Source organism: Nymphalis io, chromosome 23 (genome assembly GCF_905147045.1).
Source record: "Nymphalis io chromosome 23, ilAglIoxx1.1, whole genome shotgun sequence".
Lineage (NCBI taxonomy): Eukaryota > Metazoa > Arthropoda > Insecta > Lepidoptera > Nymphalidae > Nymphalis > Nymphalis io.
Window position 1 is genome coordinate 9,695,286 of NC_065910.1, and position 27,152 is coordinate 9,722,437.

General features: G+C 33.9%; 1 protein-coding gene and 1 long non-coding RNA gene across 2 annotated transcripts in view; one reads left to right on the top strand and one right to left on the bottom strand.

Annotated features, from left to right (window-relative positions):
• Positions 1–2,196: 2,196 nt before the first annotated feature.
• LOC126777560 (ELAV-like protein 2) lies at positions 2,197–10,164 on the bottom strand. Its single transcript, XM_050500621.1, has 2 exons — positions 9,068–10,164; positions 2,197–2,848 (listed from the first exon to the last, which is right to left on the bottom strand). Exons 1-2 carry the CDS (start codon positions 10,091–10,093, stop codon positions 2,768–2,770), a joined length of 1,107 nt encoding a protein of 368 aa, XP_050356578.1. The 5' UTR covers positions 10,094–10,164; the 3' UTR covers positions 2,197–2,767.
• Positions 10,165–23,421: 13,257 nt separating this feature from the next.
• The window catches only part of LOC126777609 (uncharacterized), a 46,107-nt gene continuing 42,376 nt past the window's right edge, over positions 23,422–27,152 (top strand). Inside the window, exon 1 of the long non-coding RNA XR_007670067.1 lies at positions 23,422–23,472. This is a non-coding gene — a long non-coding RNA (uncharacterized LOC126777609). The remainder of the gene's footprint in view (positions 23,473–27,152) is intronic.

A 27,152-nucleotide genomic window follows, 5' to 3' on the forward strand; every position in this document is an offset into this window, starting at 1 on the left:
TATAAATAGATCATAAATAAGTAAAAACATTATATGATCTAAATTGTAGAGCGTAAAAAAGCAACAAAAGAATATAGTATCCCAATTTTCTAATTATTTGGGACAGCCGAATTATCAAAAAAAATTAACCCTTCTTTTCAAGATGGTGGCGGCTCACCGGTATTAATCGACAATTCAAGTTAAGCTTTTCAAAGCCCCTTCTACACTGCTTGCCTTTCACGCTGAAGGTTGTGGGTTCGATTCCCACCCAGGACAGATATTTGTGTGCATGAACATGTCTGTTTGTCCTGAGTCTGGGTGTAATTATCTATATAAGTATGTATTTACAAAAGAAAAATAGTATAAGTAGTATATCAGTTGTCGGGATTCCATAGTACAAGCTCTGTACAAGCTTAATTTGGGATCAAATGGCCGTGTGTGAAAAATGTCCTCGAATATTATTTATTTATTTATTTAATGTCACATAACACTTTCTGACATTTCACGAGCCTTGTCTGCGGTGAGTTTCGAAATTGTTTTTACAGAATACCCTACAGTACTAATGTCGTAAAACTTCAACTGGGACTCTCGATGGTTACCTCACGATATTTTCCATCACAAATTTATCACGAGATTAATTAGAAACACAAATCAAATAATTTATTCAAGTGGGCTTATAAGGGCACTTTTGAATCGTCATATTGAATTTAATGTAAATCTAGCATCGGTTCGTAATGTAGTCACAAATTAAGTTACATTAAAACTCTGTGAGGCATGTCTGTTTGTACCACCTATATTATCTTAGGATTCACCTATCCTCAGCACTTGTGTGTTGCCTATTTGTTATTATCATTCATCATCACTCATCAAGAAACCGTCTAATGAAATAGACTTTAAGTACATACCTCATGATGCGTGGGTCACTTCTTGCGACATGGTATCGGTGACTCTTCAGCTGCTGTTTCATGTACCTTAGCATTATATAAATAATCATCTTTATATATATATATATATATATATATATATGTATATAAATAATCTTTAACATAATTCTATCTTTTGTCGGAAAATATTTTTGTTATATTTATATTTTGCCTTCATTTATTTTCTAGTTTATACAAAATTATTATTTTGTTAAATTAGTATATAGAATTAAGAATTATGTGAGTCTATGTGCAATAAAAAAATACTGAAACGATTTTAATGCAACTAATCGAATTGATATCTTACTTAGAGTTTAGTTTAATAACCAATTGAAGCGAACTATTAATAGAGAACAACTAGTAATTACTAAACAATTTTTTATGTAACATATCACATTATGGTATAAATTTTTTTTTAGTTTTACTGGTGGTAGGGCTTTGTGCAAGCCCGTCTGGGTAGGTACCACCCACTCATCAGATATTCTACCGCAAAACAGCAATACTTGATATTGTTGTGTTCCGGTTTGAAGGGTGAGTGAGCCAGTGTAATTACAGGCACAAGGGACATAAAATCTTAGTTCCCAAGGTTGGTGGCGCATTGGCTATAAGCGATGGTTGACATTTCTTACAATGCCAATGTCTAAGGGCGTTTGGTGACCACTTACCATCAGGTGGCCCATATGCTCGTCCACCTTCCTATTCTATAAAAAAAAAAATATTTTTGCAAATAAAAACTTTTTTGAATCAAAATATATTTTATTCATTATTTTTTATTGGTGGCATGCTAATGATAAGGTAATGTTGTTGTTATATTATTTGTCTCTATCACACATGCATGGTGGTTTGTTAAGATGAAAAGAGAAAGAGATACGAATTATTTTTATTGTTTTTACTAACACATTTTAGATATATAATTAAATATTTTCTTTTGCATTGTAATTGTACAATAATAATTGCTTGTAAAGCTACTGCCGGAACGAAATGTAGATTCTACCAAGAAGAAATAGAATAGTTACCATCTTTTATTGATAAAATATTTGTTATAAGAAGAATTGCTATGCAAAAAAAAATTAATAACAAGTAAGTATATTTTTATAAAAATAAATGAATTTCATGGAAGAAATTTTGTTGTTTTTTTTTTATTTTATCAAGAAAAAACGTATTTGAAAAAATAAATAAATATTAATTTAAAAAGTTCGAAATCGATTCTCGTCTTTGACATTTAAAAAAAAATGTGTACAGGAATGTGTTGGGGGATAAGAGGGTGAAATGAAAAAAAATAAAATTTCGGGTTTTTTATATATTTAGAACAAGAAATGTATAGTTACAACCATTGAGGATATTAAATATCATATTGTAAAAACTATTGTATAAAGTGAAGAAATGTGACAATTTTTCATTATTTTTTTATTCAATTATAATTAATTCCAATAAATTAATAATTATAGACACATAAGTTACGTGAAAATATTAATTAATGAATAAATTACTTAAAACAGCCAAGTCACCACTACTGATGTAAATATTTGGTTAATAATGTCTTACTTTAGGAATGAGTACTTTAAAAAATGTCTACACCGAGCTTTAAACAAAGTACGGTTCGATGCGATTTTCCAAAACGCAATATAATTTTTATTTAATATCAACCCGGTAGGGCTCAGCTACGAGTTTGGAAAACCACAGACTTACAAAATATAGGGAACAACATTTATACTACTAGGCTCTCCACAGGACCTTACTCGGTCGTGACAGATAAGGACGGAGCTACGAGAGCGAGGGAGGGGTCCATATGTACGCCCGTATAGCTCCATCCCTCTCGCGCGCTCTCTTCACGCGACAACTAAGTAAGGTCATGTACGAAGCCCCTAAGATGATACTAAAACTGACTTCACTCGGAACTTTTCAGTTTTTTTTAACGGGAAATAACGGTTGCATGACCCAGTTACCTGAAAACACATATTTTAAAAAATAGGTCATTCGATATTTTATATTTGCTTTAAATTATCGCTAAATTAAACATTTATGCTAAATTGTACTTCATTGCATTTGTATTATGGCTCATATTAGTTCAACGAACCGAGGGTAATGGCGATTAGTCCCATTTTACCGTGTTTCCCCGTTAAAAATTCAACTTCCGTCACTGTGCAGGGGCATCAGTAACTGTATCGTTAGCGCCTTTTTAATTATCGTGTTAACCTGAGCACTTGTGCAACTCATTCTTTCGGCTTTGTTTGCTGTAGTCCGGCTTGTCGTTCCGTAAATATTATATAAGCAATTTGGATTTTTATCGAAACAACATCGATATAATAATAATAATAATAATAATAAAAGAGCTATCTAAAGACGCCTAAATTAACCTAATCGCACATATCAGCTCGATTACAATTCATGACAAATGTACACGTTGCTATTGCACAGATTATGGACAGACGTGTTCAATACACAGACGACACGATATATAAAAAGATCGCTAAATAGTTCAGGTTTAGCCTCAATCTTATTCTCACTACTATCTTGTGCAAATAAAACATCTTCACAAAAGCTATAATGAAGAAGAGGTAATTGTTTAAACAGACACAAGAATATAGAAATATCTATCTCTTAGGTACAAGGCAACGCAACCGCGATCCGTGCACGCGCCCATGGATACAATAGCCTTTATTTTAATGACTATTACCGCGCGCGCAGATCGCCCTACGTCGCGGCACAACAACTAAATCTGTTAGTACGACCAACACAGATACCTACGTCTTAAATGTAATTAAGAAATAGACGAAATGAAACGCCTCTGAGATTTCATTTAATATACATATGTATGGGAAGTATTTCGTTTATATTTCGCGCGTTTCATAAAAAACGTTTATCAAATGAACGTCAGCGGGATTTAGGATGTCGACTGACTAATAATATATATGTATATATGATTGCTTTATTAATTTCATTCCGGAGTTTTGGTAAAATACTTACACAATACTATGAGATAAATTTTTATCTTACGTTGCATTTCTCTAATTACTCGCTAGCCTTACACAAATTGGAAGTCGGGATTCATAACACCATTTGCAACCTTTGGATATTTAAGGGCGTATGAAAGAACTACTTTTTTTATAATGTATCACATACTACGCTGCTTCACGTGTTTGTTCCCATCCCAACCCGTTGGAATCGATAAATTTATTTCACTATTGATGCCCGGTTTAAGAATTAGGCCTCGTTTTGGTTTTTCAATGTGAAACAATGAAACCTGGGAGATGAACGGTGCACCATAGTGGCGCGATCTTTCGTATGTTCAAATGTCACGAAATGGGAACGAACCGTTGTGCAGAAGAGGAATCAACACCGAAAATAACCTAATAAATAGACAGTGAAATTGATATTACATGATATTACTTTTTTTTTTAATTTAAATTCGAAACTATTTCGGTTAACCCGAAGCTGCTCCTTTGCCTGTTTATTTACATATTTATTGCAATCGTTTGTTCAACCGAAAGCTTTAATCGAAAATTACGTTCAGAAATCGAGTACGTTTTTTTTTTTTTTTTTTTAATTTTACACGTTATATCCTTTTTCGCTCCGGTTTATACTTTCACTGTCTATAATGATGTTTGCGATTACATACGGCACCGATTTGTTATCTGTGAATAGGAAATCGATACAGGGTGTTCTGAAAGGTGATATATCTTAAGGCTATAGAATTTTTTAAATAGAATCTATTTAATCTTTTCTTTGTTTCTGCAATTGGCTCGGTTTAAAAACGCTGTCGTATGTTCTCACAATGATAATGAACATGCGATAGGGAGGCGAGAGTTTGGCTTGGAAACGGCTGTATATTGTAAAACTATTGGAAGGAGTACGCTAAGTTAACTACTAGAGAAACAGTTCCAAAAGGCAAGGAAGTACGTAATGAGCAAACGTATTTTTTATTATTTATATTTTCAATAATTTTACAACAATAGCCCCCAGCATAAAGAGTAGGTGTTGTGCAATGCAATTACTCAACTAACATTTCGACATATGAAGTAATAGTAACACATTTAGTCGATGTCTCGAATAGTCTGCGATGTTCAAAAGATCCCAATTTATCGACGTTAAACTGCAGTTGCGTCACAACACTAAATGCAACATATAATTTTGAGCATTCGACTAGACTTGACGCATCCAGTGTCGACACAACTGAAAATTGAAATATTTTTACGCGCAGACGTTAAACTTACGTTATTTCCTATGGAAGATTTCATTTCTTCAATTTGTGTCTTAACTATGGGAATAGCGTACGACTCGGCCATTTATTTTGTGTTTTGTGCTTATGCCCGAGACTAAGGCCATTCCATATCACCTATACCACGAATAAGCTTACTGAATAGAAAACGCTGTTAGCTTTTTCCATTTATATTTTATTTGGACAGTCAACGGTCACGCTATATCATCGGATAAGTCAATTGATTTACTTATTAAATATGGGCCATTAACCTTTTGCCTGTACGCGTGATTGAATGATTACCGTACACAGAACGAGAAGTAGAAATGGCATCTGAGTGTAATGGAACGTGTCAAACACTCACGCCCGCCGTACGCACCCTGTCTATTAACAGATGACAGCTGTCAAATTCGGAAAAAAAGCGCGAATTTATAACGCTCACATCTCATTTCTACCGAATATTACAAAAAATACTCTATCATTCTGTGATTCCACTTAACACGATACTTTATTAATTAAGATCATTCGCCACGTGTATTTTTTATTTTTATTTTGCTAATTTCACAGCCTCAATGTCAATTAGCCTATGCATATTAGAGTATTGTTTCTGGATTGCCAATAATTAAGTTTATTTTTAATATTATTTTTTAAATTTCTTAAAAAATGCATCAAAACACCATTCAAAAAGTAGCAGTTATGCTATTGATAATAGATTTGAATATCCCTTGTCTCCTGTCGGATTTCACACATCGACGACACCCACAAAGCTATCGGTCTAGCTTTGTAGATATATTGCGATTATAGAGCATTAATGACTACCGATTTCAGAACGTATTTTTCTTTGCCTCGTCCGCGTCCAAACCGAACTTTCTTAAGTTCCAAATGGTGTTCTATAATGTTTTATTGCTTTTAAAACAGCCTTCTTAATTTCATAAAACTTATATCGATATTTCGAGACGGTAAGTCGATAGTCATAAACGCAACAATCACAAAATAATTAGTAGAACGTTTTGCAAGTCGGCCGCTTATATCTATGAAGATACGAATTACAGTATATTTAAAATACATATAAAAATATCAAGTTAATTATATTGTAGCGTACCTACTCATGTGTGGTTAAAATTCACAATTTATTTTATTATTGCTTTTTCAGTTTTTATATTTATTCTAGAAACAGGCTCGCGCCCTCTACCTATTGAGCACTATTATTAATTTAACATTAATATTATTTTTTATTAATTATGTCCGAAAGAAGAGAGGGAACGCACAAAACATTCTACTAATATCAGCACTAAGCGACTATTTCATCACCTACCAATATCTTAACCAACATTTCGCTCCAAAATATTTTGTGTTTTCACATTTACATTTATTTATTATCTAAAAAGTCGTTGAGTTTTCATTACAATACTTTGGTGTTATTGTTTCGATTCAAACGTACATCTTTTACACGAATATGTAAAATTAATATGTAAGAAATCGATATATAAACGAACAATTCAAAATATTTCAAACTAAACGGATGAAACGAATATTCCCTTTAAATACTTAATCGATTAATCGCCCGATATATTTTCCCTAATAAATAAATCAATTTGGGTCACCTCCCTTTACCCCCCCAAATTTAATAATACAAAATATATTAAATAAGTTAAATGCACACCTAATATAATATAAATATAAGTGAAATATACAACTAATTGCACATACACTAAATGAATGAAAGTTAATCTAAGAACAAATATTGTTGAAATAATTATCATTATAGTAATTTATTAACATCGATTCGACTCAGAGAAACATCAAATAATTGTCCGTTAGTACGGTTGACTAGTATAGTTATAGAAACTGAGTCGAAACATCACAACACAACAACTATTTTAACCTAAAATACGACTACGGTTGAATAAATATTGTTAGTTTGCAAAACTTGTGCATCACTTCGACCACTCTGACCACTCATACAGCTCGTCACCACCGTACGAACCTTTATATTAATAAATAAATCAAACATTTAAGTAAATATTCCACGCGCCATTCCGTCGAAAAGTTTTTTTTTTTTTAATTTATTATATTATAAAAATTACAACAATTCAACGATTGTTTATTTATACGCGACTAATGACGCATGGTTTTAGGTAACTCACAATTCATCTAAATTAATACAATACGCCTAATAATAAAACATATTATCACTAAATTGGATGTCAAGCATATTTCAAGCTGGATCAAAGAAAGCGATTTTTTTTTTTTAAATTTTTCATTAATTAGATAAAGAAATAGAAGTCGTGGCTCGCTCGGGTAAACGGGTTTACAATAAATAGTAAACAAACGCGGCACACGTACTAACCCACATGACATTATGTCTAGCAACGCCTCTTCGAGTCATTTGTTTAATATATTTTTATTAAATTACTGACTATCAGTTATTGCACGTTTTACATTTATAATAAATATATAAATACTTGTAAATTTAAATCTTCATCTTTGGTAATTATGAGTACCTATTTATTAATATCTGAAATGTTACAAAACTGTTTTTACATATATTTAAGTATATATTTTTTTTACAAAAATCGTTAGGGTCGTTAGGACGGCACGATAATAAATCTATTCAATTTCGATGTTTTCCGGGTTGTAGTTTCTGTGTTCTGTGGCGTATCTGACGCGAGAGCTCTATTTTTATATATTTTTTTAAACATTTTTTTCTCTATTTACAAATTTTCATTTAAACTAAGACAATTAAAGCCTACTTCGAATAGACGCAGGGTCGCATCCATACATTATTAATATAACAGGTACCGATCATAATATGTTTAGACGTCGACTTACTAAACGACGTCGTTAGACTAGTATGCACCATTGTTCCGCGAACGGACCATTCTCGTCACCCGTGTGACCGGCTTGAGTATTCCGTCTCGCTCTCGCGCGGGCGGTGCGGAGGGGTGGCCTCCGCTTCGCCCGGGCCCGGGAGAGCTGCATCGATTTCGCATCCTCTTTGATTGCGCGTGCCATCCGACACCGCCCTTAAGCGTAATCCGATTTCTAGTCACCTCAAAATGTTTCTCAAAAACTAACCTACCTATGCTCTCCGTGGTTACGCGGCCGCCCGCGACGGTGCCGTCGCTGCGAACGTCTCGCCGACCGCTGTACCACCCCCATCTTTTCATTTCATATCCCGAGATCTTTCAAGATTTATTTTTTTAAAATTTTATCAAAACCTATCACAGTTTTTGATTAGTTTCATTCTTAATTAGATTAATATATGATTAAAATATAAGTATAGATAATATATATTTCCAATCATTAACAATAACTATTTAATTTGCGCCGATCGCCTCCCCGTGGAGGCCTGGCCGGTCTACAGTGAGCGACAGACGAATACATTTGGCAAACATTATCGATTTGAGCCGAGCCGGCCGCTGTACATAAGATATGATCGCCTATGTGAGAATAGCATTAGGCTATTATTGCTAATTACTTTTATTTATAATCGATAACTATTTCTCGATAACCACAACCTTTCATAAGCGATGATTGTCATTATGTTATTGACTATTAATATGTATGGTTGCTGTCAGAGCATTTGATGCCTCGTCTTAACATATTATTGCGCGCTCCGGCTCCCTGCCCGGCGTCGCCATTTCATCCGGACATGCGCAATCACTTTCCGCCATTTTGATTTCCGTAACACTTAACCCAGTTGCCTGGGGGAAAATGGCGGGCGCCGAACAAAGAGGTACAATGAGCAAATCGATTAAATATACAATTAATGTACAAAATGCCCTTGCGGGCGGTCTAGTCGGGAAGACAGTCTGATCAGGTCCTTTGTCTGGGCGGCGATGTCCTCCGCCAGTATTAAAGAGTAGTATGTATGGGTGCGCGCCTGCTGTGCCGTCCTAGCGTCCAGCTAGGCCGTATCCGGGACGACTTAGATCGTTTTGATCTTGTTCGTCTTAAAACTGACCTGCAGCACTCTGTTCCCGAGCGTGTAGCCGTTGAGGGACTGAATAGCGACGACGGCCTCGTCGTAGTTAGTCATCGTGATAAATCCGTACCCTTTACATTTGTTAGTCTGCAGGTCGCGGATCACTTTAACGCTCTGGACGGCGCCGAACGGTCCGAACAGCTGCCACAGGACGTTCTCCTCGGTCTCGGGAGCTAGGTTGTAAACAAAGATGCACCACTCGGAGCCGACGGCGCCCGGCAACACGCCGCCGAGCAGCTCGCCCGCCAGCGGGCTGTAGCGCTGTAGACCTTTATTGATAGCGAGTAGGGACTTGCCTGAGCTGAATCTCCCGAGAGGTGCCGGGAAGCGCAGCGCTGCCGGTAAGTAGGCGGCGAGAGGCGCCAGCGCCTTGCCGTTGTTGCTCGGGTTGTTTGCGAACTTCACTGTGATCGGCTCCGTCGCTCCCTTAGGGACTGTTCCGTTCAATTCTTGAATAGCCCTCTCAGCCTCCACTCTCTGATCGAAGCGGATGAATCCGACTCCCTTTGATAGGCCCTGCTCTCCTCCAGTGAACGGTCTTCCTCCGGAATTCTCACAAAGGATGCGCGAAGTGATGATGCGGCCGTACGGACTGAACAATCTCTCCAGCTCGGTCTGTGTCATCGTTTTCGGTAGGCCGGAGACGTACAGGTTCGCTCCTTTGATGGCCTCGCTGCTGGGTCTGGCGTATGATACCTTGATAGTTTTGTTCTGCAGGCGCAGTCCGTTGAGAGTCGCGATGGCCTTCTCTGCATCCTCGGGGCGGTGGTAGTTGACGAAGGCGTAGCCTAGGCTCTGACCTCCGCCGTGCAGCGCATGATTCAGTGCATCGGGGAAGGCAGCCCCCTTATTGCGTATTAATTTGCAGGACTCCACCTCACCGATGCTCGAGAAGAGGCTCCGTATCTCTTCCTGGGTCATGCTCTGCGGCAGGTAGTTGATGATGAGGTTGGTCTTGGACTCCTCGCCGGAGCCGTTTTGTTGTTCACCGTCGCCCTTCGACATGGTGGCTTAAATCATAAAAGGAAAGAACGAAAGGGAAACAAAACGCGGTAAAAATAAAACACGGCACGTCCGTAACGGCGGCCCGCGAGAACGATTATGAGAGGGTCGTTCGTGGGGTGCGCGCATGTCCCGTGCTATCGATCCCACCTTACATAACCCGGTTCGTTCACCCCTCCCGGTTGGTATAGTGTCCGAAAAAACCAGATACAAGTCGGGATCGATCCCGTCCCGGGAGCTAGCTCGTAACTCGGGTACCGTTTACGTTTCTCGAGCGATTTTCGACCCTAAAGACTGAGGACAAAGAAATTACCGCCCTCGCCCATCCCCGGCGACCTAAAAAGCCCGGTTCTTGATATTTCAGTAATAAAATGTGACCCTAAAGATTTCTGGAGCGCTTTGAAGTGTTAGTATTTATTACAATTGTGATAACGAATTGTTTCTTATAATAATCGGAAAAGACATTTGGCAAAAGTTGCCTGTTAATTGTTTATGATTATAACATACATAAGATATATGACTTGGTTAGAGTATATAACCATATATATCGATAATTATGTATTTATATATCTTCAAATAAATTAGGAAGATATGAATTAAATGTATATAATGATAATATGAATCTAAAACAACAAATAATAAATTTGTAAAGTATTAATTAGTATTATAATATGTAAAGTGTAATTAGGCATTGTTTTAGTTTTTTAATTTTATAAAAAAAAACAGAGCAATAATTATGTTTAAAAATAAGATAAAAATGCAACCAAATGCATGGACGAGCATGTGTGATTAATAAATAAAAATATATAATTGAAAGTGCTTGTTAAATTAAAATTACAGAATTACAGATAACAATTAAAAATAATAGGTAAATACTTATTTTATTTTAATAGTCCTTACTAATATTATAAATACGTAAGTGTCTTTGTTTTTTGCTTTCACATCTTAAAACTCAACCGATCAGCATGAAATTTTGAATTCATCTTGTCAGGGGTAAAGAAAAGGAGAAGTTAACACGCCACCACCCCTGCCGTGTGCGGAAACTAGTAAATAATAAATGGTAACAATAAAGTATATTTAGAAAACAAAAATATGTGGTATTTCCATGACTCTATAAAAGTAATTACAAGCAATACAAATAGAATTATTAATTATTTCAAGTCTATGACGTACTAGCAATATTGTTTTGAGTTTTAATATTTAAGCTTACATGAATATCGAAAGGCGTGAAAGTAATAGCCAATCAACGTCCAATTTCTGGACAAAAAATAAAATTTTTAATATTTAATAATTTTTTACTAATGTCTTATTGACTGACAGAAATTTATTACCTTTTTCTTAAAACCTGAGTTGAATCTACCCTGGCGCTGCTATATGTATAGCTATATCACAATATTTATCATTTATGTTTTACATTTATAATATATTAACGTATATAATATTAACGTTAAAAAAGGACGCTACGTTTTTAAAATTTTATCAATTTATCGATTACTTTTTACCATTTAGGAAAATGTAATTATTTTCTTATTTTTAAAATTTATATTTTTGACGTTTACTGGGTACTCTATAGTAAAAGTGTATAAATATCTCTATGCTTACAGTTACATGTGTTCCCATTAAAAGTAGCATTGAATAAAAAAGGTTAAGTTTTGTTAGTTATTTCTCTCGATCACGTGACCTAGGTCCAAGAGTAGGTATGCTTTTTAATCCGCGACCGTTTCGATAGCCCTTTGTTAAGGCTTCCTTATTCTCATATTTTTCCTACCCGTTACTTTGCATCACTGTGTTATTAGACTAAGCCTAATCTTTTTTGTTATGACTTCTTTCGACCGGCATGTCGCTCTAATAAATATATTTACATTGTTCAACAAAATAATTAATTAAGGAAAATAATTATGACAATATGTAAAATATTATACTCACATAGGCAATCATTTTTATTTATCAGTAAAATTAGACAGAGGTGGTCTCTGCGCTTAAGATTTTGTGGCTGTAATTTTACTGATTTACTCTGGGATCTTAAAAATGACAGGAAGTCTTATAAATTAATAAAAATTTTAACTCATGGAATTTTATTATGTCTCGTTTTGTTTATTCAGAAGCCTACCTTTATTGTGAATACATTATAAAGAAATAAAATTGTATAAGCAAAGCTTCCTTTGAAATTCAGCAGAATTGGGACAGGCGACTCTTAAACTTTAAACATTCAAGAGTTTCCACGGCTTCTCAGTTATCGTGGAAAACATTCCTTTGTACAAATACATAATTGATAAAGACGATATAAATTGTTAATATGTCGTTTGATCAATGAGTAATCAATATATAGGAAAAAAATCATAAACAATAGTAGATTATTGTAATTTTGTGTTTATAATTCATCTAGTACTTGAAGGTAAAGTAAAACATCAAGGAAACCTGCTTGTGTCTTATTTCGTTGAAATTCTGCCACATGTGTATTCTACCAACTCGCATTGGAGCAGCGTGGTGGAATAAGCTCCAAACCTTCTCCTCAAAAGGGAGAGGAGGCCTTTAGCCCAGCAGTGGGACATTCACAGGCTGTTACGGTACGTTATGTGTGTATATAAATACATAATAAATGTATTTACCCAAAGAAAGTGATTTTGAAAGGGAAAGTGATCAAACTGATTTTTCAACCCTGTGACAATGAGCAGTCCTTGTGGCTATACAATATATATTTGTTGTCGCTCACTTTAGGATGTATTTTTTATTATAAAATTGTCTAATACTATTTATACTTCACTACCACCCACTCATCAGATATTCTACCGCAAAACAGCAGTACCTGGTATAGTTGTGTTCCGGTTTGAAGGGTGAGTGAGCCAGTCACATGAACAGTAGTCACGTGAACATCTTAGTTCCCAAGGTTGGTAGTGCATTAGTGAAGTAAGAGATGGTTAACATTTCTTAAATGCCAATGTCTTGGCGTTGGTGACCACTTACCATCAGGTGGCACATATGCTCGTCCGCCTACCTATACTATTAAAAAATATATAAATAATTTAAATAAAATATTTATGAACTTAAATTAATTGTGCATATCGAGGTAATAAATAAAAATTTATAACTTATATTAATCCTTTCTTTGGGTAAATACATTTATTATGTATTTATATACACACATAACGTACCGTAACAGCCTGTGAATGTCCCACTGCTGGGCTAAAGGCCTCCTCTCCTCTTTTTGAGGAGAAGGTTTGGAGCTTATTCCACCACGCTGCTCCAATGCGGGTTGGTAGAATTCACATGTGGCAGAACTTCAGTGAAATTAGACACATGCAGGTTTCCTCACGATGTTTTCCTTCACCGTAAAGCACGAGATGAATTATAATCACAAATTAAGCACATGAAAATTCAGTGGTGCTTGCCCGGGTTTGAACCCACGATCATCGGTTAAGATTCACGTGTTCTTACCACAGGGCCATCTCGGCTTTATTTAGGTATTATTATTTACGTGTGTGTTCACACACATAAATAATAATACCTAAATAAAAACGAGGTATTATTATTTATGTGTGTGTTCACACACATAAATAATAATACCTAAATATTGCTTCAATTTTTATAACTTAATTTATAACGTTGTATTTTAAAATTGTATTTAAACCAGTACCAAACAAGTTCTTTGAATGGTTGCTCATAAACAAAAATTGTGTTGTAACTTTAAAAGAGATTTCTTTCAGCCACCCTAATAAAAGTATGCGTAAATTGATTAAGTAGTTATACTAATAAAAGCACAGGCAAGAATAAGATTATTATACACATTACAGGTCTAGTAATATGAAGCATATAGAAAAAGAAAAATAAACAAATAGATATGTTGGTAGGTTGATTAGATAAAAAAGCCGTTAAAATTACAAATTTTATTTTACAAATTCGTCGCGTTTGGACTCTACTACCACTTACCATCAGTTGTAGTAGAGTCATTTGCTCTCCCGGCAAATATAAAAAAATGAATTTAATAAAGCAAACAGAATTATAAGGTTAAATCTTATACAGACTTTAGAAAAGGATTAACACAACACATCATCAGTGGTATAGTAGATTCAGTTCTCTATCAAAATATGGCACACTGCCCAAAAGGCCTGCATTACCTCCCAAAAGGGCTATCTCAACTTCAGCCAAGGCTGTCTGCCAACACTTCGAATAGATTATAATTGCGTAGCTTTATATCTAAAATTTTCATGACTAAGTTTTAACTTACTAATTTAATCGTTGAAATAAATTATTTTTATGTATATTTAAAATAATTAACCAAGCAAATTATATTAATAAATTAAAATCTCATGACGAATATCATTAATATATAAGGCTAACTAGTAAATAAAAGACAACATAGATAATAAAGCCTGTACTAAGTATCCGTTGATTTTCATGCATGATAAATATAATATAACAATTTTACTTAATATACCTAGTCACTGAGCTACCGGCCGGTGCTTTTCGGTAGAATCTACATTTCAATCCGGTGGATGCTCTAAATTCAATTACATGTAACAATAATATCAAAAAGTAATTTGATTAGCTTACTTGAATAAAGAATATTTTATATTGTAAACTAAAATTTAAAGTTTTAGTTTTAGCAAAATTTTAGCTCAATCGATTGGTTGGAACTAGTTTAAAATTCAGATGCAAAATTTGACCCAGATATACTAGCAGGTGAAGTTAGATAACAGCTTTTAAAATGTAGAGAATATTTGATTCGCTTTTGTTTTTTTTTATATTAACCATAAAGTAAAGAGGAGACAAAGATTGTTATTGTAGATATATACTACGTCAATGTTCTGTAATATTTATTTATTAATAAACTTGGTTGCACCCAAACAATACATGGTTTTAGCATGGCATACAAAGCTGGTTGAAAGCGTGCAAGGCTTATCGCTTTATCGATGATGTATAAATTAAAATGAAATAAAATACTTTACTATAATATAATTAAAAAAAAAATACACGGAAGACTATAAAAATGGGGCATATCTATTTTAAAAGACATAACATTTTGTTATATTTAATAATTACATTACATAAAATAAATTAAATAATATTTATACTTTTAAGTATAACAAGGACTTTTGAATCGATATTTTACGAGATTATATTCAATGTAAAACCAGTTCGTAATGTAGATTCTAATAAAGAACCGGTAAGAAACTTTTAAAATCATGTACATCATCAACTATTAATATTTATATTTATATATCTTGCATGGTAATTAAGCTAATATCAACTGCATATTAAAACATTAATATATTTGTCTAAGCATAATATGTGTGTTTATCAATTCGCAAAGTTGAAAATATCTGCGCGTTTTTATTATAACGCAATCGTTAACATAACGAACCTTGTCCCAGGAAGGCTGTATTGATTTTGTGAAGGCGGAAGCTTGCTGCTATAAGTTTATCTTTGCTAGTCGCTTTGAAATGATTGTCACTGCTTTTATAAAAATAATCGTAAAATCGTTAACTCAAAGTCAATTATTATTATGTAATATATAAGCTTAACATTTATTTATTGATTAAAAAGTGGAAGTTAAGGGCTTACATTTTTTCTTTATGCCATGTAGGTACATACAAAAAATAATACATAGACGATCTCTCAAAGAACACACCGTGTTTAATATTGTATGTGTGTAAAACTTGTAATTGTTTTTAATGTGAATATTGAAGTCGTTCAAGGTCATTTATGTTTCTGATTTTTATATTTACAGACGGTCACCAAGTCAAAACATCAGTAACCTTAAACCACAGGCTCGGCTTACGGATATATAATATTCGTGGGTGTAAGTTCACGGGGTTTATACGTCAACAATGTTTGATCAAAATGGCTCATTGGAAAGAATTGGAAAGAATAGTTTTTTTTTTTAATCATAAATTGAGCATGTGCTTAACCGTATTCACGCTAGGTTGCCAGTGTGATGACCAAGATGATTATTCATTATTAATTTATGAGGGTTGTTTCAATTATTATTAGAGTTAAATCTCATCTTAAAACATTAATAAATAAGATTTATTACTCGATAAAGGATTATAGAAAGCATGTGACAGGATTTGAAAATTTTCATTTAGGATATATTTAATTAACATACCTACGTAAATGTGGAAAAGAGTAAAATCGGCGGAACTCAGGTTTGTTGCCGGTTCTTGTAGAATCTACATTAGCATTTAGGTTTAGTTTAATACTGTAACATTTAAAAATGCTTTTATGGATCTAGTTGAATAAACAATACTTTGACGTTGCGTTTTTGTGAATAGGAAAGCTATTCCAAAATATATATCACAATATAGGAACGGATCACGGTGGATCGGGGCGTGGCCTTTTATATTAAAAATTGCATACCCGTTTCATGTTTTCTTTCTACTAAGAGCAGCATAAATTTGTAAAATATATCTCCAAACCTTCTCATCAAAGGAAGAGGAGGCCTTAGCTGTAGGATGTTCAGGCTGTTTACTATTCTACAATGGGAACTAAGGAACTAATTAAAACAATTGTTATCCCATAACTTTCCATACATTTTTAATGTTCCGATCTGGGGTTCGAATCCATTACCTATTAAGTTGCACTCGTATAATCTAGTCATTATGCCAGCCAGTCTATAGTTATTAGACATATCTACCCATTATTAATTTGCATTATAAACGAGAGACCAGCGTCACCGACATCACTCTGTCAATGTCACTTAGCAAGTTTGATTGGACGTTGAATTTTACCTGTCCCTACAAGGGTTGGTGACGTCTAATAAACTATACATAAAAAAATATACATTATAAAATATAAATTTAAATTAAAAATAACTACTGTACAAATCATGACTAGTGAATGGAAGCAATGCTCGCAGCGTTCCCCGTTGAATCGCAATTCCGTTTGTCTCGACGAAATTAACCAGCCTGTCAACATTGGAGGCAATAAGACGGGGTTTTATATGTTTTATAAAACGTTTGCGGTATTACAACAAGGCTGAAGCGTTTCAACTGCACACGGAACAAATATATAATTTGAAATATATATACGTAGAGAATGATTGATATTTGTTATTTAATTTTTTATTTGAATCTTTGTTCGATATTTAAATTCTCAAAAACCATCATCCAAAGCAAGGCTCACGCCTGGAGTGGGTTAGAGACAAAAGAGAGGCGTGGTTGTCAATAAGAAAGATGGAGTTTGAATGGTAGAGGCGGATGATTATGGGGTGATTGAGGATACTCGGCTGTTGCGATACTGCTGTGCTTTATGTTAAGTAAAATAAATTGTAATATTTCGTGATTTGTTAGTTTTAAGTGTTATTTAATTTATGAAGTCATTATTTGTTTTAGCTTGCATTTCACCCAATATAAAGCTCACACACCAAATGACAAGTAATAAAAACATCCAATAATAAGGATATTTTTGGGAATAATGCTTCTCCGATATATATTTTACGGCTACAGATGCAGTATTGGACCTCTGTTTCCAGAAAGACAGCCTTTTTTGTCAATTATCAATTGCAGCGCGGATGTAGGAAATTGGCTGTATAATTCACAAGCCCTAGGTAATGGGCCATTGTGTACAGTATAAAGTTAGTTAGACAACAGAGTATCTATAAAGAAATCTTCAAATACTTATATATATATATAAATCTTTTGTACATGTGTCATTGAACTCTTAAAAACCTGGACCGATTTTGACAAAAAAATGTGTCATTTTACAGGATTTCATTTATATTCTTATTCTTAATTCTTATTTCATCCGCGCGAAGTCGTGACGGCAGTAGTATATAATAAAAAGGCGTGGTATCATTTCAATTAATTACTATTAAATTAGCGATTATTCTAAGTACAGACTACATTCCGAACCAGTTAAAATTTTACGTTCGTGTAATGACGATTCAAAAATTCTTGTTATCGACTTCAGATAAAGCTTTTTTTATTTATGTTAGCTTAATTTTGAATAATGTTTATGGATAACTTTGAATGAAAAATAAAAAAAGTATTCAAAGCTCTCCCAGCCCTGCGTGAATTCTGAAACAATTTAAATGCAAATTCGGCTCTAGAGCTAACTGCGCGATCGCTACAAGTATACTTCAACGGAATGAGCGCGTTTTAATACGAGTACAATTAGTTGCTAGCAATTCGACTCAAATTAAAACATTATATTTTTTCATTTGAAATAAATTCTGAAAATCGTTTTGTTTTATAAAATAATTCGACTCAAATTCGACAATTACTCATTAATAGTAAAAAAAAAACTTTAAACGGTCCAGATATAACAATACCCTGATCTAAATAAAACCGGCGAGAGAAATTTACATTTATTTACATAAATTACATTATATAAATTTACATTTATTTACAAAGAAATCAAAGAGCGATGTAAGAAATTACCGACCGATTTCAATGTTAAACATATTATCCAAAACCTTTGAAAGTATAATTACCCCAATTTTGTCCCAATATATCAATACCATGATTACAAGTGATCAGCATGGATTTTGCCAGCGTAAGTCAACCACTACAAATCTCACAGCTTACATACATTACATTTCTGGGTGCATAGACAATAAACAACAGGTTGACTCGATCTATACCGACTTCAGTAGCGCGTTCGACAAAGTTAATCATAAAATCTTAATCTACAAGCTTAGGTTATACGGCATTCATGACCCCCTGCTATCTTGGTTCCGATCGTACTTATCTGATCGAGTACAGAGAGTTACACTCGGTGATTACAAATCTCACGAGTTTATTGCGACCTCTGGTGTTCCACAGGGATCACACCTAGGCCCAATATTATTTATCATCTTTATCAATGACATTGCACACTGTATCAAGAACAGCAAATGTTCTATCTTTGCTGATGATTTAAAGATTTACCGCTCTATAACATCCATGAATGATTGCAAATTGCTCCAAGACGATCTAAACTCCATACAAAAATGGTGTGATTTGAATGGAATGGAACTAAATGTCGATAAGTGCCAGTTTATTAAGTTTACGCGAAATAAAAACATAATAAGACATCAGTATAGCTTACAGGGCAAATCGCTCGGGGAAGTTTCGGTTGTTCGTGATTTAGGTGTTATGATCGACGCCAAACTTAAATTTAACACTCACATAAATCATATTGCCACGAAGGCCTGGAAAAGCTTCGGTTTTGTCAGACGTAACTGCAATGATTTTAAGAGACCGGCAACTATCATAACTTTGTACAATTCGTTTATACGTAGCGCTTTAGAATATGCGGTTGTAGTATGGAATCCGCATTATAAGATTTACATTGAAAGGTTAGAACGCATACAACACAAATTTACAAAATTACTGGCTAGTAGAAGTAACAGTTGCCCTTATAAGGCCGACTATGAATCACGTTTAAAATATTTTGGACTGTGCACTCTAGAAAAACGCCGCGAAATTGCCTCTCTAATTACTCTCTATAAATTATTGAATAACCACTTGGATGCAACAGATCTACTACAAAATATTAACATAGCAGTGCCACGTACTGCACCTAGACAACCTCTAAAAAAAATTTTCTCCTCTCGAACTTCCAAATCAAATATAGGTAAATACTCTCCACTCATCCACCTCATAAACTTATATAATAAAGTCAACAGCGATGGCATTGACATTTTTCACGACTCACTACCTCTTTTTCGCAAAAAATTAACGCTGGGAGCTTTATTGTGATTGTGATATCTTTACTGTTATATTTAGTTTGTTATATTCTACTTAATATTAGAACTTTGTAAATTACGGTATTATCTCTAAAAATCTTATATTATCATTGTTTGTAATTATTGTTAGTTATTTTTATTTTTTTTACTTCATTTTTTTTTATTTTTTTGCTAATTGTTTGAATGTCAAATAATTAATAAGCGTGTTATATTGCAGTCTGTAGTATTTATTAAATAGAGTATTGTTAAAAAAATTGTTTTTGGAGGCTAACGTAACTATTAATGCTGTATATACCTATTAAGTGTTTGAAATTGTATCTGTCATTTTATCGTATTCTTGTTTTAAGTGCCATATTTCAAATACTGTGGTGTATCGATTAAATAAATAAATAAAGAAATTTTTGTCTTATTTTATTTGTGTACAATTTTCAATATGATACATTAATAGCCAGGGGGCGATCGTTTCATTCCCAATGTGTGCTACGAGTATGATCTATGAACTCAATAAATATTTAATAAACACATTCGTTCACATATATTTTTTTATTTTGGAATAAGAGCATTTTGAACAACTCATATAATAAGTTGATTGAATAACTAACATGATGATATTATCCTCACCGATTTCAGCCACGGCGAACATTATCAAGGGAGGCGAACCAATACGTACGACATATTGTGTACAAATGTGTGCGCTAACACAAGTGCACTCTCATAATCTGACAGGACGGCAAATCCGACACGACCGGAAAGAGTTCAGGCGCAGGACCAACGGCTTTAAGTGCTTTCCGAGAAAGGGACTGCGCACACTTCCAATTTCCAGAGTCCGCGCTGATATTCGGCCTGACCTGTAGTCTGAACCCAGGACCTTAGTGTCTGCGGCCTTTAATTAGATACTAGATTAACGAGGCAGTCAACACATATCTTTTATTTATTTGGGAAACAAATAGTACATTCATTCTTAAAAGTATAAGAAGGGGGAATTTTAAATTAAAGAATTAGGTTTTTATAGGCTGTAATTCAAATTTCATGAAGTTTGCGATTGATTCCGTAAATATACAAATAAAGTGTAGATAATATTAGAAAGTGACAAAACTTGTACATACTAAAAAAAGGTTTGAGAAATTAGAATTATATAATTTAATATATTATAATAGTTAGAACAGTGTTCGCCCCAAAATAGGCTAAAGAACCAACATAATTCAATCGCCAATGCCACACAAACCTTAGGAACTAAGAAGTTTTGATTCTCGTGCCTATAATTAATTACACTGGCTCAGTTACCCTTCAAACTAGAACACATTACAATACTTAGTAATGCTGTTTGCCGGTAGAATAACTGATGAGTGGGTGGTACCTAACATGGCTTGTGCTCAGCACTAACTTCAATTAATATAGTATAATAATGGTGATAACCAGTGTTTATTGGAAACGTCTTTAATCAAGAAATTATTTTGTTTATATTTTATGCTTACTTACTTTTTTAGATTAATTCACAGCTGTGCTATGTATATATATATATATATATATGTGTGCGCCGCTTATGCACACTGCTGCAAATCGAGCGGAATTATCGTTTAAATAATATTGATCCTTTTTAATAAAATATGTAATTCAAATTTAACGGGTTAAGCCAAACAGCACGGCCTGCTAATATGTAAATTAATTAGTACTAGATTAGCTTATTATTTCATTTCGAATAATGTTCTACAATACATATTTTGATGTAGACTCTAAAGTTCTTTATATTAAAAGCGTTATCAAACAATTGTTACATTTTCTTCCTATTTCGCATTAAGACCCTTATATTGCAAACTCTTAAACAGTATAACAACGAAAATACGACTTTAACGATAAAACATAAAGCTTAATTTCAAATAACAATAAATATAAAACACGGAAATTGTAAAGTTAATGAAATAAGAACCTTATTCATGGTAGTTAAAGTTCTGTCTTTAATGTGTGCTGTAAATGTTTTATTTAATGGAAATGTTTTGATGGTAAGTGAAAATGAGACTTGGACTATAATTATTAAGGTTGCATTTTGCTTGTAAATGTCTTTATTAGGGGCCGAAGCCTTTTTCAGCCACCGTAGAGGGTGGTAGCTTGTTTCCATTCAGTATCTTATTAAAAATTTTATTTTAAAATTAGCTCTTGAACAAATAAAGTTGATGGAAGATTTTTTTTATTTCGGTATATAATATTTTACATACGATTACTGTTTATTTACGTTATATTATGTATTCGCCTATGTATATAAAATAATAACTGACTCACATATCAATATAGCCCAAACTAATGGGGCTAGTGAAAATTCGAAAAAGGCACCATGAAAATTTACAAACAGATTCCTTTTACACGGCAGGTTAGCACTGAGGAAGGATTTCTGATAATGTAACCCCTAATGATAAAGGGGATGATGATGAAATGTTTGTATGAGAATCCTTCATTTTTGAAAACGAGCTGTGAAAAATAGTATTTTTCAATTCTGAATTATGACGCGAGCATAGCCGCGTGTAAAGCGCTATTCTGCAAATAAAAGGTGTGTTTATAACCAGTAAGCGTAACAGAAGTTAATAAAAAAAGCTTTTTCCTGTTTCGCTAAAAATAATAAAAATACCCTGAAATTTGTCTTTAAAATTTTCTCATCTACAAAGTGAATCAGGGGTATAATTTAATACGACATACCTACCGGTAATGGGTACCATTAAGTTGAGTAGTTAAGTTCAGATCAATCTTATTAAGTTCATCACTTCCTGGGTACCAAATATTGCTTTTTACAGAGGAAAGACTGAGCCGGTGTAATTAGTGTCATACCATAGACATCTAACAAATTATGATTCCTTATTATAATAAGCTATTAGACAATTGAACCTAGTACCCCGTAATCTATATCCTTATAACTAGCCACCCACTAACAAAACTAAATAAGGTCATATCGTTACAAATATGACGATTTGATATCTGTTAAGTGTTTACTTATATACATATAAATATAATTTAAAGTGCAAGCGTTAATTTATATTATATATTTGATTTCATATTATTTTGTATATGAAAATAAATAGCAATAAAGGTAACAATATGAATATTAGAAACAATATTTTCTGTACTGAAGTAGAACGATGTAACCCCAAACATTTAAACCAGCGTGCTGCCTGGTTTAAGGTAAAACGTATGATTTGTTATAATATTGCTAATAATACAAATTGAAACAAGAAATAAAAAAACATTTGCTTGTATTTGCTTGCTATTTTAACAATTAACAATTTTTTCATGATTCATATATTTGTGTACACATCAATTATATATTATCAATATCCATGCTTAATTATAAATAAAACCCGATGGAAGAGCTTTGTTAAGGTGGATAGTACACAAAACTTAGTATTGTTGTGTTCAGACTTAAAGAATGATAAGTCCAATATAATTATACACAAGATATATAACATCTTATATGTCTTAGTTAGCGGTATATATACAGCATAAGGAGTGGTATTTATATTTGATATCTCTCAGTACTAATGTATATATAAACAAAGACCCTATTTACCATCTGGCCCATTTCTCATGCTTTTTCCCAGGATATAGCATTAAGCGAGCGACAATTCAAGATATAGTTAATCAATACCCACAACATATAAGATAATTATAATTATAAATAATTGACGGGCCGGTTAGCGTGGTTGGTAGATACTTGCCTTTCGCGCCGCAGGTCGTGGGTTCGATTCCCACCCAGTACAGATATTTGTGTGCATGAACATGTCTGTTTGTCCTGTGTCTGGGTGTAATCATCTATATAAGTATATATTTACAAAAGAAAAGTATTATATGTAGTATATCAGTTGTTTGGTTTCCATTGTACAAGCTCTGCTTAGTTTAGGATCAGATGGCCGTGTGTGAATAATGTCCCAGGATATTTATACAATTAATTAATTAGAAACTTTTTACAGTTTTTAAAATACAGATTTATAACCCATCAGTATCTATTAATAGTTCTATTCTAAGTAAAAATTATAATTTATCATAATTGTTTGGGTTTTTTTATCGACAAGTGATGTAACAATGGAAACTCGTAATGCAATCAGGGTGGCCACCCCGATGGGTTCAACGACCCATCGCTCGGTTTTGTAGGCCGAATATAAGTGTTATTTTAGGATATAACAGCTTAGAACTTATTATTAAGATCGTTTTTCATACTACTGATCTTCTAACCTTTAAAAATGGATGACTTGATATACATTTTTTTACAAGTTAAAGTCGGGATGGTATGTGGTAACTGTAAGAAATATTAAACATCCCTTACATCGCCAATGTGCCAAGCTTCAACCTTGGGAACGTCTTAGTTATGGCCGTTGTGCCTGTAGTTACTCACTCATTCTTCAAACCGGAACATAACAGTTTCCTAAGTAGAATATCTGATGAGTGGGTGGTACCTACCCAGAGAGGCTTCCACCAGGTTATTTTTTTTTAATATAAATAGAAATGCTTATAGAATGCTATGTTTTTCGTATAGTAACAAAATTGTTTCATTTAACTCATTGAGTTGTTCTGTTAAGAAATAATCAGTAGAGTACCGGAAGTTTAGAGTTGAAAGTTACACTCGGATGAAACCTGATAAAAGCTGATAAATTGATTTTGGACGTATGAGTCTGGCTGTAACTTTGACGAAGATTTATTATCTACTCTAGTTATATATTTGCTTATTTTAGTATAGTGGCTATTGTTCACAATATTGTAAATTTGGCCTACCAATATATCAACTGCCTCGTTGGATTAGCGGCTAGATATGAGACCAAGGATCTGGAGATCAGCATGTTTCACGGGTGAATCTACTTTTTCAATATACTTTATTGATATTTCACAGCAAATTTCAAATAACACTGTCGTGTGTTTTCAAATTAAAATTCACTCGTGGTAGGGCTTTGTGCAAGCTCGTCTTGTTAGGTACCACCCACTCATCTGATATTCTACCGCAAAACAGCAGTACTTGTTATTGTTGTGTTCCGGTTTGAAGTGTGAGTGAGCTAGTGTAATAAATGTTACATGCACAAGGGACATAAAATCTTAGTTCCCAAGGTTGGTGGCGCATTGGCTATGTAAGCGATGGTTGACATTTCTTACAATGCCAATGTCTAAGGGCGTTTGGTGACCACTTACCATCAGGTGGCCCATATGCTCGTCCGCCTTCCAATTCTATAAAAAAAATACAACTGTGTCATGTAGCTTGGATTGGCCATATTGTTAAAATTAAATTGATAGGATTTTTCATTTTACATCTAGAGCTTAGTTCGCAATGGTTTTTTTACAATACCAACTAATCGTCCCAGCTTCACACGGGTAGATAAAAAATATTAATATATATATTTTTAGGATAGGATAGGGATAGGATTTGCGCAAAATCCGCTATAAGTGAGTGTTTACGTCGGAGAAAGAGTAACTGTAATAAATTTCAAGTGAATCGGGCGTATACTTTATGAGATCTCATTATGAGTGTTATTTCGCTTATATATTTCGATATAAGTGAAATATTAGGTCCTTACATATGAAATTGGCGTTTTGTACGGAAGGAATATTAAGTCATTTTTTTTGTAAAATATATTTAATAAATAAAAGTAAGCACCGTTGTTATCTATGCACTTTTGCCACCTCATAGGTAGTTTATTGATCCCTTTCCTAAAAAAACCGTGGGGGCGAGAATCAATAAACTCTTTGAAGGCGTTGAATTTTTTCCCTTGTAAGAAGTTGTTTAAATTCGGGAAAAAATGGTAATCTGTTGGAGCAAGGTCCGGGGAGTACGGTGGATGTCACAGACAGTCCAATTGTAACTCATCTAAGTTAATAGTTGTTTGTTGTGCAGTGTGGTCTTGCGTTGTCGTGAAGCAGCAGTGGCCAATCTCGGTTGTTTAGCAGCTAGTTTTTCCTTCATGGTTTGCAGTTGCTGACAATAGATATCTGCCGTAATCGTTTGACCAGATTTTAAAAAGCTGTAGTGAACGATACCGGCGCTAGTCCACCAAACACTCACAACTTTTTCTTAGTCAATTTTTCTTTAGGGCAAGATTTGGCTGGGTCTCCAGTGTACAGCCATTGCGATGAGCGCTTCCGATTATTGTACAGTATCCACTTTTCATCACAAGTAATGATTCGATTTAAAATCCCTTCATTATTGTGTCGGTTGAGCAAAGTAACACTCAATTCATGAGGTACCCATCGTTCAAGTTTTTTTACTTTCCCAATTTGCTTCAAGTGGATTAATACAGTTTTATCAGTTACCCTGAAGCCTGCAGATATCTCTGAAGTGCTTTGTGATGGATCCGCTTCTACAATAGCCTTTAATTTTTAATTTTCCACTTTGGTCTCCGGCCGTCCACGGGGTGAGTTCTGAAGGTTGAAATTTCCAGAACGAAAACGTTTAAACAAAAAACGTACCGTGCTTTCTTTTGCAACACCAGCACTGGTGCCACGTCAGAACTCGTACTCGTAAATATACCGATATTTCATGTTTTCCATTGTGCGAAGCAAAGCCAAAGAAAAAAATAATGAGCAAAAAACAAATAAATGACTGTTTTCAAAACTCAAATGTACCAGCTAAATGAATTTATAAATGTGAATTTGGAATTCTTAACCAAAGAGGAGATATTTCAGATCAAAGTGGTCATTATAACAAAATGCTAATTTCATATGTAAGGAAAGTTCCATATATATAATCTTTATATTTAGATTAAGTTGATAATTATGCTTAAGTTATCTATGTATAAATATTGATATCCCGTTCCGAACTCCCACGACTGGGAACTATGTAAATATATATCTAATAATAATAATAAATTAATTATTGCTTTAAAAAAACAATTTAGTAATGTGTATATTATTAGCGTGTCTAAAGAACACGGACGTTTGAATAAAATAATATCCTGGGACATTATTCACACACGGCCGTCTGATCCTAAACTAAGCGGAGCTCGTACTATGGAAACTAGTCAACTGATATACTACATATACTACTTTTCTTTTTTAAATACATACTTATATAGATAATTACACGCAGACTCGGGACAAACAGACATGTTTATGCACACAAATGTCTGTCCTTTGCGGGAATCGAACCCACGACCTGCGGCGCGAAAGGAAAATATCTACCAACCACGCCAACCGGCCCGTTATAGAAACGGATTTAGGATAATTAGTAGGTATTATGATAATGGGTCGCACTTTGTGGCAAGCTTTAGGGGAGTGCTATGCTGTGAAGATCCAATCTTGGCGAAACTGGTGTCAAATAATAAAATTTAATATTTAGGAAAGTACGAAAGAAATATGTATTATCATCCTACGATGGTTAAATAAATCCCCAGTGTCAGCTTTCCTTTTAGCATCAAGCAAATCCTTTCATGC

Bases quoted from the DNA above. Each gene is read 5' to 3' on its own strand.
- LOC126777560 (XM_050500621.1), bottom strand. From the start codon at position 10,093: ATGTCGAAGGGCGACGGTGAACAACAAAACGGCTCCGGCGAGGAGTCC. The intron at 2,849-9,067 runs GTCAGTTTTAAG...ATGTGTTTTCAG, and splicing joins TCGGGAACAGAGTGCTGCAG to GTAACTGGGTCATGCAACCG.